Source organism: Macaca mulatta, chromosome 3 (genome assembly GCF_049350105.2).
Source record: "Macaca mulatta isolate MMU2019108-1 chromosome 3, T2T-MMU8v2.0, whole genome shotgun sequence".
NCBI lineage: Eukaryota > Metazoa > Chordata > Mammalia > Primates > Cercopithecidae > Macaca > Macaca mulatta.
This window is the reverse complement of record NC_133408.1, coordinates 2,329,860-2,344,998: the sequence shown is the minus strand read 5'-3', so window position 1 is coordinate 2,344,998 and position 15,139 is coordinate 2,329,860. Positions and strand designations below refer to the sequence as shown.

At 46.1% G+C, this 15,139-nt stretch overlaps 1 protein-coding gene across 24 annotated transcripts in view; it reads left to right on the top strand.

Annotated features, from left to right (window-relative positions):
• Nucleotides 1-15,139, top strand: part of ADARB1 (adenosine deaminase RNA specific B1) — a 139,445-nt gene that overhangs the window by 102,344 nt on the left and 21,962 nt on the right. For 9 of the 24 annotated variants that reach the window (XM_015132728.3, XM_077995449.1, XM_028845244.2 and 6 more), the window contains 6 exons: nucleotides 2,453-2,567; nucleotides 4,694-4,862; nucleotides 5,491-5,639; nucleotides 6,628-6,747; nucleotides 7,078-7,246; nucleotides 11,361-11,542. In XM_015132728.3, the coding sequence (XP_014988214.3) occupies nucleotides 2,453-2,567; nucleotides 4,694-4,862; nucleotides 5,491-5,639; nucleotides 6,628-6,747; nucleotides 7,078-7,246; nucleotides 11,361-11,542 (904 nt within the window). Of the gene's footprint in view, nucleotides 1-2,452; nucleotides 2,568-4,693; nucleotides 4,863-5,490; nucleotides 5,640-6,627; nucleotides 6,748-7,077; nucleotides 7,247-11,360; nucleotides 11,547-15,139 lie in introns of all 24 variants that reach the window. The other 15 variants (XM_077995450.1, XM_077995446.1, XM_077995455.1 and 12 more) reach the window with 3 other exon arrangements.

Sequence of the window (15,139 nt, the reverse complement as noted above, 5' to 3'; positions counted from 1 at the left end):
TTTCACTGATTTTTTTAACAAACCAAATACTTGCTTCCCTTATTAACCTCTCATCAACATTGTTCATAAGGATTATTAGTCCATTTGTACTTTAACAAATCAGTGGTGCTAGATCCCATGTGATTTTTTATTTTCAGGATTACTCTTTGCTAAAATATTAAAGCCTGAGTTCAAAATATTGTCTGATGTGACTTGTCTTCCCTTAATATTGACAGAGTGGCATATAAAACCATTGAAATGACATCAAATGCCATGGATCCCAGATGTCTGAGCCTTTAGTATGTAGGCTGTGAGCACCTTAGGCGGACACAGATAGAAGCCCCAGTATAGACGTCAGCCCTGCCTCCCTGGCTTGGCGGTGTGCCTGCAGTGACTTCTGTGTGGAGCAGGACCAGAGCCCCTGGCGTGGGAAGGCTGGAGGGGCATCTGTTGGTCTCCAGCCTGGGGAGGGGTGCAGGTGGGCAGGGCCATCTCAGCCCCCTGATGCCATGTTCCCCTGGGCTCTGTAGGTGCTGAACACCAGGCTCTAGGCCTCATGTCCAGAACCACTAGGGCATGAGAGGATGGAGCTGCACTTCTAGTCTCTGCCAGAGGACCCTGCCACCTTGTGTCTTCAGAGCCCCCAGGGTAGCCCAGGAATGTGACATGTGTTCCTTATAGGACCCAGGTGGCCCTCTCAGAACCCATCCTTTGGGCTTTGTTGCTGGGCTCTATTGTCTTCTGACAGGAAATTTCAAAATGTGCGTTCTAGGGTGGGTGGAAAACCCTCACTCTTTTTCTAGAGTAATCCTTGAAGGACGTAGGTCAGACATCCCTGCGTGTCATTGCAGGTAAATGGTGCTGCCTGGGACTGTGTGGCATGGGTTTAACTCTTAAAAGCATGTTTGTTTTGTTCTTATATCTGTCCCCCAAATTAAGAGGGAAGTCCTTCATTAACCATGCAGGGTGAGACCAGTAATCCCCTCAAGGGGAGGGGGCTGAGCCCTGGCCATGTGCCTCAGATGCCAGCGCTCACCAGCATCAGCCCCAGCACCAGACCTTCCTTCCACTCAAGGCTCTCGGAGCTCACTCTGAAGTTAGATTTCTTCGCCTCTCTTCGAAAATTTGGAGATTTGCCTATTCTTATATGAAATGGAAACTTTTATTTCCTCTAGCTTATCCCTAATCTTCTTATGGCTTTTTCTCTCTCTAAATTCGAATGAATCACCCTTACCCTCTGGCGCCCTGGCCAATTCGAATGCGTTACCCCTTCCCTCTGGCACCCTGGCCTCGTCCTGTTTCTGTCACAGCCTCAGTTCCCCGCATCCGCTCACCCCTGCATTGCGGATGCCGCTGCCTGCGGGTGCATGGATCCCTGCCACCAAAGCCATTCTCCACATGACTTGTCTTGAACACTGTCCTGTGGGGCTCACTGATATTTGCTGGTGCAATGATAAGAGGAAAACACCCTGACAACTATCTTTTCTATTCATTTCAGAAATATTTTATTAAGGACCACCTGGGGATGCTGAGTTTTCCTAGTGGTCATTTGATTTTCCAGACAAGTGTGAAATTGGTGGGACATGAGTTGAAACTGGCTCTTAACACCGACCTCCCAGCAGACATCATTTCCCAAAATGCCATGGGCTCATTATATCCTAGATAAATCATACGCCATAAGACCACGTCCAAAATGCAACAAATATGTCTGTTCTCAGAAGCACCTTAAAACAGGTGTCTGTCTGACCTGAACATATACCTGTTCAGGTGTTCCGGACGTCTAAGCGCTTTCCCTCCCTGTGCTGTCCTCTGGTACATGATTCTATCGTGCCGTCTGGGCGAGTGAGCGCGGCCAGAGCGCGTTTGTGTGGAGAGGCTGGAGTGACTGAGAACCCCTAGGTGGCGCCTTTGAGGGAGGTGCTGTGCACAGCCTGTGGCTTCTTTCCCTGGACCGCATCTCCAAGCTGCTCCTTTCTCTTGCCTGTGATTTTGCACATCACCCTGGGCTGTGCTCCCAGCTATGTGTGACCTGGAGCTGACTGAGCCACACTGTGTGTGCACGTGAGAGAGGGCAAGGGGGGTGGGAGGGCCATATTAGGTGGGTGTAGGCGTGGGCAGGTGGCCCTGAGCAGGCAGTTTTGCCTCTGTTTGCCTCGGTTTCCTCCTGAGAGCTGGGCTGGCCTGCGGTGAGGATTGGAGGAATGCTTGTGTGTGGTGCCCACACTCCACACTGGCCCCATGCGGGTGGCAAAGGACTCAGCCAGAGCCTGGCAGGATCCTGGGGTGTCTATTTCCAAGGAATGTTCTGGAAGAAACATACACACATACTTGTTTGCCAGATTTACCTGTGTGGTTTTCCAGATGAGAAGCAGCCTGTGTCACTCCATAAGGGAGAGTGCGTGCAGCATTCAGAGAGTGAGCCCTGCTCCCAGCTGCACCTGGCCCCTAACCTGCATCTGTGCTTCCCACACAGGTTTTAGCTGACGCTGTCTCACGCCTGGTCCTGGGTAAGTTCGGTGACCTGACCGACAACTTCTCCTCCCCTCACGCTCGCAGAAAAGTACTGGCTGGAGTCGTCATGACAACAGGTAACCATCTTGGTGTTGTATGTAACCCTGCCTGTTTTCATGTCTGACAAATGTGAAATGTTCTCAGTTGACAGAAACCACCGTGGCACACCAGCGGGAGATGGGAGATGGTTACTTCCTTTCTTCTTCAAAATGTCTGCCATACGCAAGTTTAGGAACTGCACATACAAGCTTTTTCCCCCAAATGTTCATCTTTTTAACCTAAGTTTGTTGTATTTGGAGAAAGCATACTATCTGATTCCTGTCATCTTCCTCCTGTGAATGGCCTCAGTCTGCTCTGGAAGATGGCAGGGGGCTTACTAATTCTGGCTTTATTTGAAAGTAGGGCCTATCTGTTGTATCAGTTAATGTTAACGATGCCAGACAAGTTTCTGTGTGACTTCTTTTGAGGAGGGAGAAAGCTCTAGCAAGAGTAGAAAATCTGTGGGGGAAAAAAACGCAATTTAGAATGATAGAAGAAACTCTGTTAAATTAGTCTAGAAGTTCCCAGTAGCAAAAGGAACCCCCAAATCCTCTTCCCACATCCCGGGAGTGAGAACATGTAGCAGTGTGTCTCTGTGAGTAGCTCAGAGGAAGCCACAGCCTTGACCAGTGCCTGGCTCTCCAGGGTGGAGCAAGACTCAGGGAGAGGACCCTGTCATGTGGGGCCACCTCTGTGCCCAGCACCTGCTCAGCCCAGCCTGGACAGCCAGATGCAGGAAGCAGGCCCTAGAGGTAAGGGAGGAAGCTGGTGACGGTTTCTCTCTCTACATCTACCAGCCCAGGAGAAACCCCCCAGTTCTCGGGATGTGACTTTCTTGTCCTTTCCCCCTGAGGGGTCACCTCTATCAGACTCTGCAGCCCTCTTCACTGACCCACCTCTTGCTGCCCTAGGAAACCTGGCTGTTCTGCTCATGACTTGTTTCCTTGCCGTGCCGTGTCTGGGGAGGAGGAAGTACTCAAACAGCAACTTCTGTTCTAATGTTTTGTACCTGTATTTTCTCCCCCTTTACATCTCTCCTTACTGCTATCTTTTACATTAATCAAAGGTGAACACCACAACTACTGAATAGAGTAGTTCCCTAGGTAAGACTCCCTGCCTCTTCCAGCAGCCTGGGTGAGGGAGCTGGTCGTGTTCTTTCATCGTTTTTGTTGTTGTTGTTGTTGTTGTTGTTGTTTAACCACCTTAGAAGAGGCCGATCACCTTCTGGGAACATTTTACGTCTCAGTGTGTATTTCACCGAGACCGCTTGCTCAGAGCCATAGTTTACATCTGAAGCCAGGATGCTGGAGCACTTGGCACTCCAGACAGCTGGTTCAGGGGCTCCTGCTGGTTGAGTGGCCTTGGGCAGGTTAGGAGGCCTCTGTGCCTCAGTTCCCTCATCTATACAGTGGAGACATTAGTAGCATGAGCCTCAGAGGACATCGTGGGAATGCAGTGAGGACAATTTACCTAAAAGACCTGGTGCATACCTGCCACATGGTGTGCACACCGTTGGTTCAGCTGTATGAATGCGAGTCTCCCAGCAGGTAACTTCCAGGGTCCCGGCATCACACCTCTGGTCAGCAGTTTATCTCACACAGTTGAGACAGAGCGATATGTTTATGGGAGATCACCACTGCTTGTGATTTCACTCCCAGTATGGTTACATGGTGACAGTTTGCTAATGAAAACATCGCAAGTTAATTCTGTTTTCCTTCTTATTCCTCTGGGTGCTGTTGACCCCTCCTTCCTGTCCTCTTTAGTACTTCGATATTTGATGTCAAGATTAATTACCAGACCAGTGAGTCTACCTTTCCATAGTGTTGCCCAGCTGTGTTCTAGTTGTGGGCATTCAAGAAAAGATGCTATTGCATACCAGACGAAATTACTTCCTTGAGTTCAGTGTCTGTGCACTAAGCAGTGAGGATGGCTGGCTTTCCAGAAATGTCACAAAGTGAGTCCTCAATAGGAAGTTGTTTGCAGTGTATACATTTGCCCACTTAAAAAAATAGGTGGTAAGAATATGCATGAAGATGAGCTTGAAAAGTCTATTGGCCCCTGAAAAGTTAAGTCACTGAGAATAAGGATCAGACTTTAGGAGCACAGTTAGGCAAACATTACTGTGAATTACAGAAAATAATGTCTCTTTTTTTTTTTTTTCCAGGCACAGATGTTAAAGATGCCAAGGTGATAAGTGTTTCTACAGGAACAAAATGTATTAATGGTGAATACATGAGTGATCGTGGCCTTGCATTAAATGACTGCCATGCAGAAATAATATCTCGGAGATCCTTGCTCAGATTTCTTTATACACAACTTGAGCTTTACTTAAAGTAAGTTTAGTAAACAAATAAGGACAGGAAGCTATTAAAATATTCTTCTATTAGAAAACTATTGCAAAACCTTTCATTGTTTCTGTAATCATGGAAAATCTCTCAAAATCATAACTCAAAACATAATTAATTAGTAACAATAAGGCTAGATCCCATTCTCCCACAATGCTCAACAAACATATGCACACATACATACAATAACATGACATGGTCATAAATTTCAAGTCTGTGTTTAAGACCATGTGATTTTGTTGTATGCAGTATAAATAGAAGTTCCCATAATGCCAGGTAAAGATAGTAAGTTTTATTCTAGTCACTATTTCTAGAAAGAGCTAGTCATGTGTCCAAACTCTTTTTCTTTACAATGCCATTTTTTGTATGTGATCTTTCTGTTCTGAAGTCATAAATTGGAAGAAGGAAAAGTTACTCACATTCTGATGACATATCCATTATTGAGTGGACAAGAACTGTATTAATTACCCTAAACATGTAAAATAAATATTCCAGTTCAAACTTATCTTTCCCCTGTTGAAAATACTAGCCTCTGAAAATTATTTTAAACTATGATAGACTAAAATTTAACTATATACAGCTTTAAATGTTACTTTTGCAACTTTTTTCCTTTCAGTAACAAAGATGATCAAAAAAGATCCATCTTTCAGAAATCAGAGCGAGGAGGGTTTAGGCTGAAGGAGAATGTCCAGTTTCATCTGTACATCAGCACCTCTCCCTGTGGAGATGCCAGAATCTTCTCACCACATGAGCCAATCCTGGAAGGTATGAGACGAGATTCTTCAACAAGGCAGTTCCTCAAGAAAATGTATCTGTATGAAGTAACAGATAAAAGAACTAACCTATGTTAATATCCCTTTTCCTTTTTTCTCTTTTTAATTTCAGACTTGGATGTGGATCTGATAAGAGTCTCTATAAAAGCATGGACTTTTTTTCTTTCCAATTAATAACTTAATTAGAAAACTTTAATGAACGAATAATGCTGATTGTAATTAACCAAGTAATTAGAATGGAGCGAGAGTATTGGATTAAAATTGTATCTGTATTTAGATTTGGGTAATAAATATCTCTATATCAGAGGTATATGTGATCCTCCATATTTCTGAGGAATTCTAATTTGCTAAATGTGTAATTAAAGTATTTATTTGCCTGATATTTCAGCAGCAGATAGACACTAATGAAAAGTGAAACTGCTATTGTGATCATATTTTTTCCATCCTTCTTTATATTTGAGGTTAGCACTTTTGTTTTTTAGTGTTTTGTATCCACATCCCTTCTCCCAAGTTCTTAGGCAGTGTTTATTCCAAATGGAACGTTTTATTACATTACTTTCCTTGATTATAAAAGCAACAGGCATACTCACTGTGGAATGTTGCTAAATATTTTTAAAATATAAGAAGGAACATTAAAATCACCCATATTCCTGTAACCCAGAAATACTCACTATGGGTGTTTTACTATACTTTCCATGGGTTTATTTCTGCATCTGTCTAGATTTATTTTGGAAATTTTAAAAATGTAGAGGAAAAAAACATAGCAAACACCCAAGTATCCATCACCCAGAATTAGCAAATGTTAGTATTTTGTCCTATTTGCTTCAGCTCGTTTTTAATGATAGAAATAAATAATTTCAGTTAAAGTGAAAACCCCATTTCCCCAACTCCCTTGGAGACCACTTTTGTGAATTGTGTTTGTGTTATGTCTTTCCTACTCAATTTCATGTAATTGTGTTTTTTTTTTTTTTTTGAGACAGGGTCTCGCTCTGTCACCCAGGCTGGAGTGCAGTGGTGCAATCATGGCTCACTGCAGCCTCGACCTCCTGGGCTCTTAAGCGATCCTTCCACCTCAACCTTCCAAGGAGCTGGGATCACAGGCATGTACCACTATACCTGGCTAATTTTTGTAATTTTTGTAGAGATGGGGTTTCACCGTGTTGCCCGGGCTGGTCTTAAACTCCTGGGCTCAAGCGATCCACCTGCCTCAGCCTCCCAAAGTGCTGAGATTACAGGTGTGAGCCATCATACTCAGCCTCTCAGTTTCACATACTTATTTTGTATGTGTATTTTGTATGTATGGCATAAGCATGTGCATTTATATGCACAAACTATATTTTAAATTTATAAGCTATTGTTAGATGTGCTTTTCAATAAATCAAATAGATGGTTTACTACCTGTGGGGTTTTAACTCTTTTTTCTCTCTTAGAACCAGCAGATAGACACCCAAATCGTAAAGCAAGAGGACAGCTACGGACCAAAATAGAGTCTGGTGAGGGGACGATTCCAGTGCGCTCCAATGCGAGCATCCAAACGTGGGACGGGGTGCTGCAAGGGGAGCGGCTGCTCACCATGTCCTGCAGTGACAAGATTGCACGGTAAGGGGCAAGGGCTCCCTGTGGCCACCTCCCTGCACACAACAGGCTGTCTGTGCAGAGAAGCAGCCCGCCATACGCTGTCCACAAAGCACATGCCAGGCCAGTTAAGGACCTCAGTACGCAGAGCAGTGCCTGGCAGTGTTTCTGGTCTCAAGCAGGGTTCTTCAATAAGGCACAGAAAACCCAAATTATAAAGAAAAGTGAATAAATTTGACTAAGCTAAAAATTCAAGAATTATTTACTATAACCCACATATTTGGAAAAGAAAAACCACATATTGGGAAGAGATTTCTGATGTCTCATGTGACCAACCAAGGATTTGACTTAGTTACAAGCTGATTCCTGCACCTGCAAAGCACAAAGCCATCTATTTGGAGGATCCTTGCTGGGGCGTGGGGATGTCACACACATAAATGCAGAAGTCGGGGCTCATGGACCTGAACCCTTAAGCTCCAAGCCTTTTATTATATAGTAACTAGACTTTACCTCAATGAAGAAACAAACACAAGCTGATAGAACCTAGGACAAGGGATATTCTTAGAAGAGACGTCGGCCGGGCGCGGTGGCTCAAGCCTGTAATCCCAGCACTTTGGGAGGCCGAGATGGGCAGATCACGAGGTCAGGAGATCAAGACCATCCTGGCTAACACGGTAAAACCCCGTCTCTACTAAAAAAAAATACAAAAAACTAGCCGGGCGAAGTGGCGGGCGCCTGTAGTCCCAGCTACTCGGGAGGCTGAGGCAGGAGAATGGCAGGAACCCAGGAGGCGGAGCTTGCAGTGAGCTGAGATCCGGCCACAGCACTCCAGCCTGGGCGACAGAGCGAGACTCTGTCTCAAAAAAAAAAAAAAAAAAAAAAAAAAAAAAGAAGAGATGGCATGGGTGGGCCAAGAAATAGCAAATGGCCAGAAAAGTTGCCCAGAAAGAGCCCTAGTGGGCCAGTTGGCTGTAGCTGTGTCCCTGCTCTGGGAGAGTGGGGAGTGGGGAGCAGCCACCTTGGAGGGCCAGGTGGATGGGTGAGGCTGACCTGTTTCTCTTATGGAGGGCCCAGGGCCACGGTAGGCTGAGGGTGGGGTGGGAGCCACGGCACTGCCACTGGAGGTCACCAGGGTGTCCGTCCCACTGGCAGGCAGTTTGGCGGTGAACGCAGCACCAGAGAGTTGTCCGCAGGACCACGGGGTAAGAGGCTCCCATGGGGTTGGCCACCCCTTGGTGATTATGTTGGTGCGGGAGCCATGGGAAGGAACGAGAGTCTTGGTTCAGATGACCTCGGCCTCTGTCCGCAGCTGCACAGAGCTGTGGGAACAAACAAGATCATCCAAAGGAGGACCAGCAGCCTGTCTGTTCCGAGTCGGCTATGGCAAGGGGGCCGGACCCCTGTGATGGGCAGACTCAAAGGCAGGCACAGGAAGGGGGATGGCTTTATTGTAGGGAAAAAGGGAGGCTTTGGGTATGTTCTGATGGAAGGAGGGGAAGCCAGGATGGGCTCTGCAGAAGGTGGCCTCCCGTGCAGCTGTTTGAAGAACCCAGGGGGGTCTCTGGCTGGTCCTGGGTTGGAAGCAGGAAAAGGTGGGTGTGGGGCAACCACTAGGAAGCTGTAGTCCTTCCCTCAAAGCCTGGCTGTGGAGGCTGTGGTTTGGGTCAGAGTAGTTCTCCTGCCCTGTGTGGTCTGGCCGACATCTGTCTGCAGCTCAGTCTCTCAGGCCAGGCCGTTTGCTGGATCAGGGGACAGATCAGATGATAGTGCTCTGGACTCTTTTCCTAAATAAATGGCACAAGGAAAATGAAAGATGAGTAAGGCCAGGCACAGATGCCTAGACCCGGGTGCAGTGAGCCTGAGGCCATGCTATGAGAGTGGGGACACCTTTAGGTTCCTCGAGTGTCAGCCAAACACGTCACAGCACTCTGTGAGTGGACACCCTCCATGGGGTCCGCAGGACAGGTGGCTGTGGACGTGTAGTGGGTATCTCTAGAAGATGTCCTGCCCGCAGTTTTTGCAGAGCTTTACTTGTTTTACTTGCATGGATGCTGACTGTGCCTGACACCCTCTCACTGGCGCTAGGCGATTTCATCCTGATGACGTTTGTCCCAGCTGTCCTTTGTGAGGTGCATTGGTGGGAGCTGGTGCCACACCATTTCCCACCTAGGGCCTCTGCAGAGCTGTAGACACTCCTGGAATTCTCTTACAAAGCATGTGTTCAGAATTAATGACTCCTAACAAATGTAGGTTTTTGCAGGATCACTGCTTTAAAGTTTGCCCTGAAGACTGAATTCAGCTTAAAGATGCTCTAAGTGCGTAGAGGCTTCTAATCTAGAGAAGAAATAGGCCTGTGTTTCTTAGAGGCATTGAATCAGTTCATGCTTTTTCTGTAAGTTAGGGAAACCTGCATTTTCATTTCCATTTTGGAAGGTGGAAGGAACGTGTCATAGGAATTGGAGGATTTGTCCATTCGACACATTTATTGATCTTGTGTGTGTGTCAGGTACATATTGTGAGTGCTGGGATAGGTCAGTAAAGAAAGCCGACAGAAACCTCTTCCCATGCTGGGGTAGGATGGGGCGGATAACCCGACATGGACCTGTAAATTACATGGAGGTCAGAATCGGGGTGGAGGGCTTGGGCGGCAGGGAAGGGAGGCCTCAGGCAGCAGGTAAGCAAAAGGCTTGAGTGGCTGGCTCTCTCTCTCTCTCTGGCCTCTCTCTGCCGTCTGAATACCGCCCCATCCCTCATCAGGCTCCTGGCTGCTCAGGGGCCCCTGCCCTGCCCCTCTGCCCTGGCTGCCCTTACTGCTGTCCTGCGTCCCCTGCCCCCTAGGTTGGGACATGCCTTCCTCCCTCAGCCTCACAGCCCCCTCCTTTGGGGCTGAGCTTCAGGGTCACCCCAGGAGCATTCCTTGAAGTTCATACACCCCTTTTTCTTTTTCACAGAACCCTGCCCTTTCTTCCAAATTGATTTTACCTCAATTTATGGTTCTTTGTTTGTCTTTTCATTGCATTATTGTTTAGCTCCTAGGCTGTGTCTCCCCCCAGTACCTCACACCATGTGTATATAGTGCCCAGCAAAGGGTGCTCTGGACACAGCAACTCCCAGGCTGAGCAGAGCATGCTGTTTGCGGGGCTCAGAAAGAGAGAACAGGCATATTGTGAAGGCATGTGTGTGCTGGACCTGATAACGAATACCTAAGTTGCCATTGGTGTGCATAGTTGGTGTCGTGCATGTCAGCTGCACACATGCAGCCGCTGTAAACCCCACACCCTCTCTCCCTGTGCATTCAGTGCCATTGTCACTTGCAGAGAACAGGAAATAAGCAGTTGAATGTTTTGAAGGGCTCCTTGAAGAGCTATCATTTTTAAAAGAGGTATAGTGGTCCCCGCTTTTCCGCAGATGTGTCTCAAGACCCCCAGTAGACTCCTGAAACTGTAGACAGGACTGAACCCTGTACGTGCTGGTATTTTTCCTGTAAGTACATTCCTATATAAAGTTTAACTTATAATTAGACACAGTAAGAGATTAACAACAGTCATTAATAATAAAATAAGAGTGACTTGAGCGCAAGCACTGTGATGCTGCGACCATCAATCTAGTCACCAAGGTGACCGCTAACGGGCCAGTGGCATCTGCAACATGGATGGTTCACACCCCTGGCTGGACGGCACAAGATTTCATCACACTCCTCAGAGCAGCATCCAATTTAAAGTCTGGAAGTGTTTATTTCTGGAATTTTTTCATTTAGTATTTTCAGATCATGCTTAACAGTGGGTAACTGAAACCTCTGAAAGTGAAACCTCAGATAAGGGGACCTGCTGTAATGAAATAAATACGTAATTTCCTTTCTGATATTTCCCACAACTTTCTCACAAGAAACACACATGGCTCATTGATTATGGGAAACGTAATGGTAAAGAAAATCACAGCGTAAAATAACTTTTAAGTAGATTTTTGTCTTTGCGATCGTAAGCTGCTAAAGCAGTCTGTTACTTTTGTTCGCTCCTTCGTCAGTTGGTTGGTATCCTGCAGAATTGTCAGTGCATCCCTGTAACCACTCAGGCTTGGGCTGGGGCGCGTCGGCACTGAGTCCGAGCTCCCTGAAGACTGTGCTTTCTTATCCCTCCAGCTGGAACGTGGTGGGCATCCAGGGATCCTTGCTCAGCATTTTCGTGGAGCCCATTTACTTCTCGAGCATCATCCTGGGAAGCCTCTACCATGGGGACCACCTTTCCAGGGCCATGTACCAGCGGATCTCCAACATAGAGGACCTGCCACCTCTCTACACCCTCAACAAGCCTTTGCTCAGTGGCAAGTATCTCTGGAGTGTGCTGATTTAATCTGTCTTGATTTTGCAATGTTTTCATCCTCATGAATGAAAAAAACACCACCTGAGCTGCTCTGTGGCTATCAGAAGAACATGAGAGTCCTTCTAAAGGGACCCAAGGTGATCTTTCTGGGTCTCTCCGGGCCTTGTCTCTAGGGCCTTTTAAATGAGTCCCTCTGCAAGATTAATCTCCTTTACCGATCACAAACCTAGCCATTCGTAGAGGAATTGATGGGCTCACACCTGTCATCCCAACACTTTGGGAGGCCAAGGCTAGTGGATTGCTTGAGCCCAGAATTTCAAGACCAGCCTGGGAAACATGGCAAAAGCCCATCTCTACAAAAATACAAAAAAATCAGCCAGATGAGGTGGGGCACGCCTATGGTCCCAGCTACTTGGGAGGCTGAGGTGGGAGGATCACCTGAGCCCAGGAGGTCAAGGTTGCAGTGAGCCAAGATTGCACCACTGCACTCCAGCCTGGGCAACAGAGTGAGATCCTGTCTTAAAAAAAAAAAAAGAAAGAAATGAAAAATGAAAAGAATGAAATTATGACTGGGCTGGGCAGCTGTCTCTTTTCCTCTCATTCAGGCAGTGTGTTCATTCCTGTCTCAGCGGCAGAGACTCACAGACACTGAAAATTATGTCAGCATTGGCTTTCCCAGACTCACCCTGAGCCAGGTCTCCTGGATGTTTACGCTGTCTTGGAGCCACCAGGGTGTCCACAGTGATGAGCTGCCTGGAGCCTGCCGTGGGCTCCCTGGAGAGGCCCTGCTGGCTCCGAGAGGTGGTGACAGTGTAACCAGGGGCGCCAATGGCAGGCAGAGGTTGTCTCCCTGGTGTCTGCACTACCCTCGATGCCCTTCATTGCTGGTTTTCTTTTTTCTTTTTTTAGAATTTCAGTGGCTAACAGTAAAGTGAACAGGAACTTTTGAATTCAAAGGTCCTAACTTCTAAGCTCACCTTTATTTAAAAGGACACAGTTAAGGTATTTTTATCTTTTTAAATGTATAATTTTACTACTTTTTTAAAAGCTCAAAACTAAAACCATAATCCTAACCTGAAACACGTTTATTTTGCGTGGGGGGGGGGGGTGTGTGTGTGTGACGTTTATTTTGGGGGGTGTGTGCGTGTGTGTGTGCTGCCTTGTTTTCTAGTGCTTGGCTACTAGCACGCCTTTTATTTGAGAAAAAGCAGTGTGGAATTTTATTTGAAAGCATGCCTGTCAGAGCACATGAAGGAGGCAGGGATGGGGAAAAACAGTTGTCTTGAATTAAATTTTACAGCTCCCTAACTTAACCATTGTGTTTTAAGAAAAACGAAATAGACAGATCAAACCTGATGGTAGGTAAGTTGAAATTGTAGCACCAATCAATGTCTTTTGAAGTATTTTGTTGTGTGTTGGTGTGTGAATTTCTCATGATTCCAAAAATTTCCCTCTTTGTTCTCTATCTTCTGTAGTTGAGGGAAGAGTGCTTTAATTTTAGCTGTCACTCACCTTTTATATGCATAGGTACTTAAAACATTGCATGTGGAATATGGGACACATAGGTGATACTCAAAAATAGTTGTTAATTAGGGCCTCGTTGAACAGCGCTGTCTAAGCAATATCTCATCCATAACTAAAATCTGCAAAGGCAGAATCATTTTGCTAAAGAAATTTTCTAAGATATTGAAAGTGGAGCTCATTTATAAAAGTCAGTGTATTTTTATCAATTTCACTTATGTGAAAAGCATTTATATCTGTTAAAAGACCTTGAAAAATGGTGTCTGCAAGACAGAGACTTCGGAGTTACTGATGCTGCTGTTTATCCTTTCCTCCTCAATGTCTTCTCTAATTTTTTTTTTTTTTTTTTTTGAGACAGAGTCTTGCTCTATTGCCCAGGCTGGAGTGCAGTGGCACGATCTTGGCTCTGCAACCTCCGCATCCCAGGTTCAAGCAATTGTCCTGCCTTAGCCTCCCAAGTAGCTGGGATTACAGGCATGTGCCACCACGCCCAGCTAATTTTTGTATTTTTAGTAGAGACGGGGTTTCACCATGTTGACCAGGCTGGTCTTGAATTCCTGACCTCAGGTGATCTGCCCGCCTCGGGGTCCCAAAGTGTTAGGATTACATGGTGAGCCACCATGCCTGGCCTCCATCATCTCTAATCTTAATAGCCTAAAGCACATAACTAAACCTCTCCCCTGGTCCCTGCTGCAGGGGGCTGTGCCGAGCTGATTCAGCAGCAGCGGAGAGAGCCTGGGTCAGAGCCGTGACCCTGCGTCAGCTCTGTCTCCTTGGCAGCTTCTGTGTCTTGGGTTCTTCATACGCCCAGTGGCAGGGTACCCCTTGCAATCCTTCTGGACAAATGTGCCACTGTCCTATGAAAATAAAAGGACACCACACAAGCTCCAGGAGGCAGAACGTTACTCAAATGCTGAGCCAATAAACAATGTCACTCTAGCACCAAAGTCTATTTCAAAATGCAAACTATTTGAAATATCTTATTTTTGGTAAATGCTTTATTTTGGAAATGGGTTTTTGTTGTTGTTTCCCTGAAGAGAGTTCAGATGAGCAAAGCTAGTAGCTTTGGAGAAGACACCTTTAGACCAGGACTCCTGTGAATCAGCAGGACAGCGTAGCAGGAAATTAGGTGAGCCAGGGGATGGAGCAGGATGGGAGGGCAGATGCTTCTGCTTCAGAGTTGAAGTCGAAATCAAGTAATGCTGTGGGTGTTACTGGAGACAAAAGGAACCAAATAAGAAAAATCTGGAGAGGCAAATGTTGATGTCTTAATAGATTTGGGAGGTCACACTCTTTAAAAATGAGTCCCAAAGCAAAGCCCTCAAAACTTTATTAAAAGGAAAGTCTTACATTTAACAAATGGCCTGGAAAGAGGAGCTACCAGGACATTGGCCCCCTTGCTGTGCATCTGCACTGTGCATCACAGCTCATGTGGTGTGTGTTATACTTTGTCACCTCACATTTTATTATAAGGTCATTCCCGTGTTAAAAAGAGAGCGAGGTATGAAGGCGCCTAGTGAATTGTAGCGTCTTGAGGGAGGAGCAAAAATGGACATAAATGAATACACAGAAAAGATTACCTGAAACCGGGAGCAAATCAAAGTAAAAATGTAGGGATAGGGTGTTTCTTTCTCTTAAAAAAAATAATGCTGTCAGGATTAAAGTGAGAAGAATTTAATTTGCATTTCAACCTGAACATTAGTTTTACTTTCAGAAAGGTTCTTGGTGCCAAGCTGTGAAACTTTTGCCTTTGTGGGTATGCACACTTGGTACCCTTGCTTAGCACTGTGGAAACGGAAGTCTCTTGAGCTTTCTTCAATTTTCTTTCAAATGAGTTTCACATCCAGCACTTGCAAGCTGGACAGTTCCAGCTTCTAATTTATGTCCATTGATCCCCTGAGTGTGAGCTCCTCAACTGGCCCAGTTTGTTATCCAAGACTCACTAAGAGAACCTAAGAAGAAGGAGCAGGGTGCCCAAATGCCTCATGCGATGGCTCTGGGGACCTTGTTGACAGCCTGCTCTGGGGTCATCCGACAAGGCTCCCTATCCTGCTGGTTTTCATGTTGAACGCTGGCA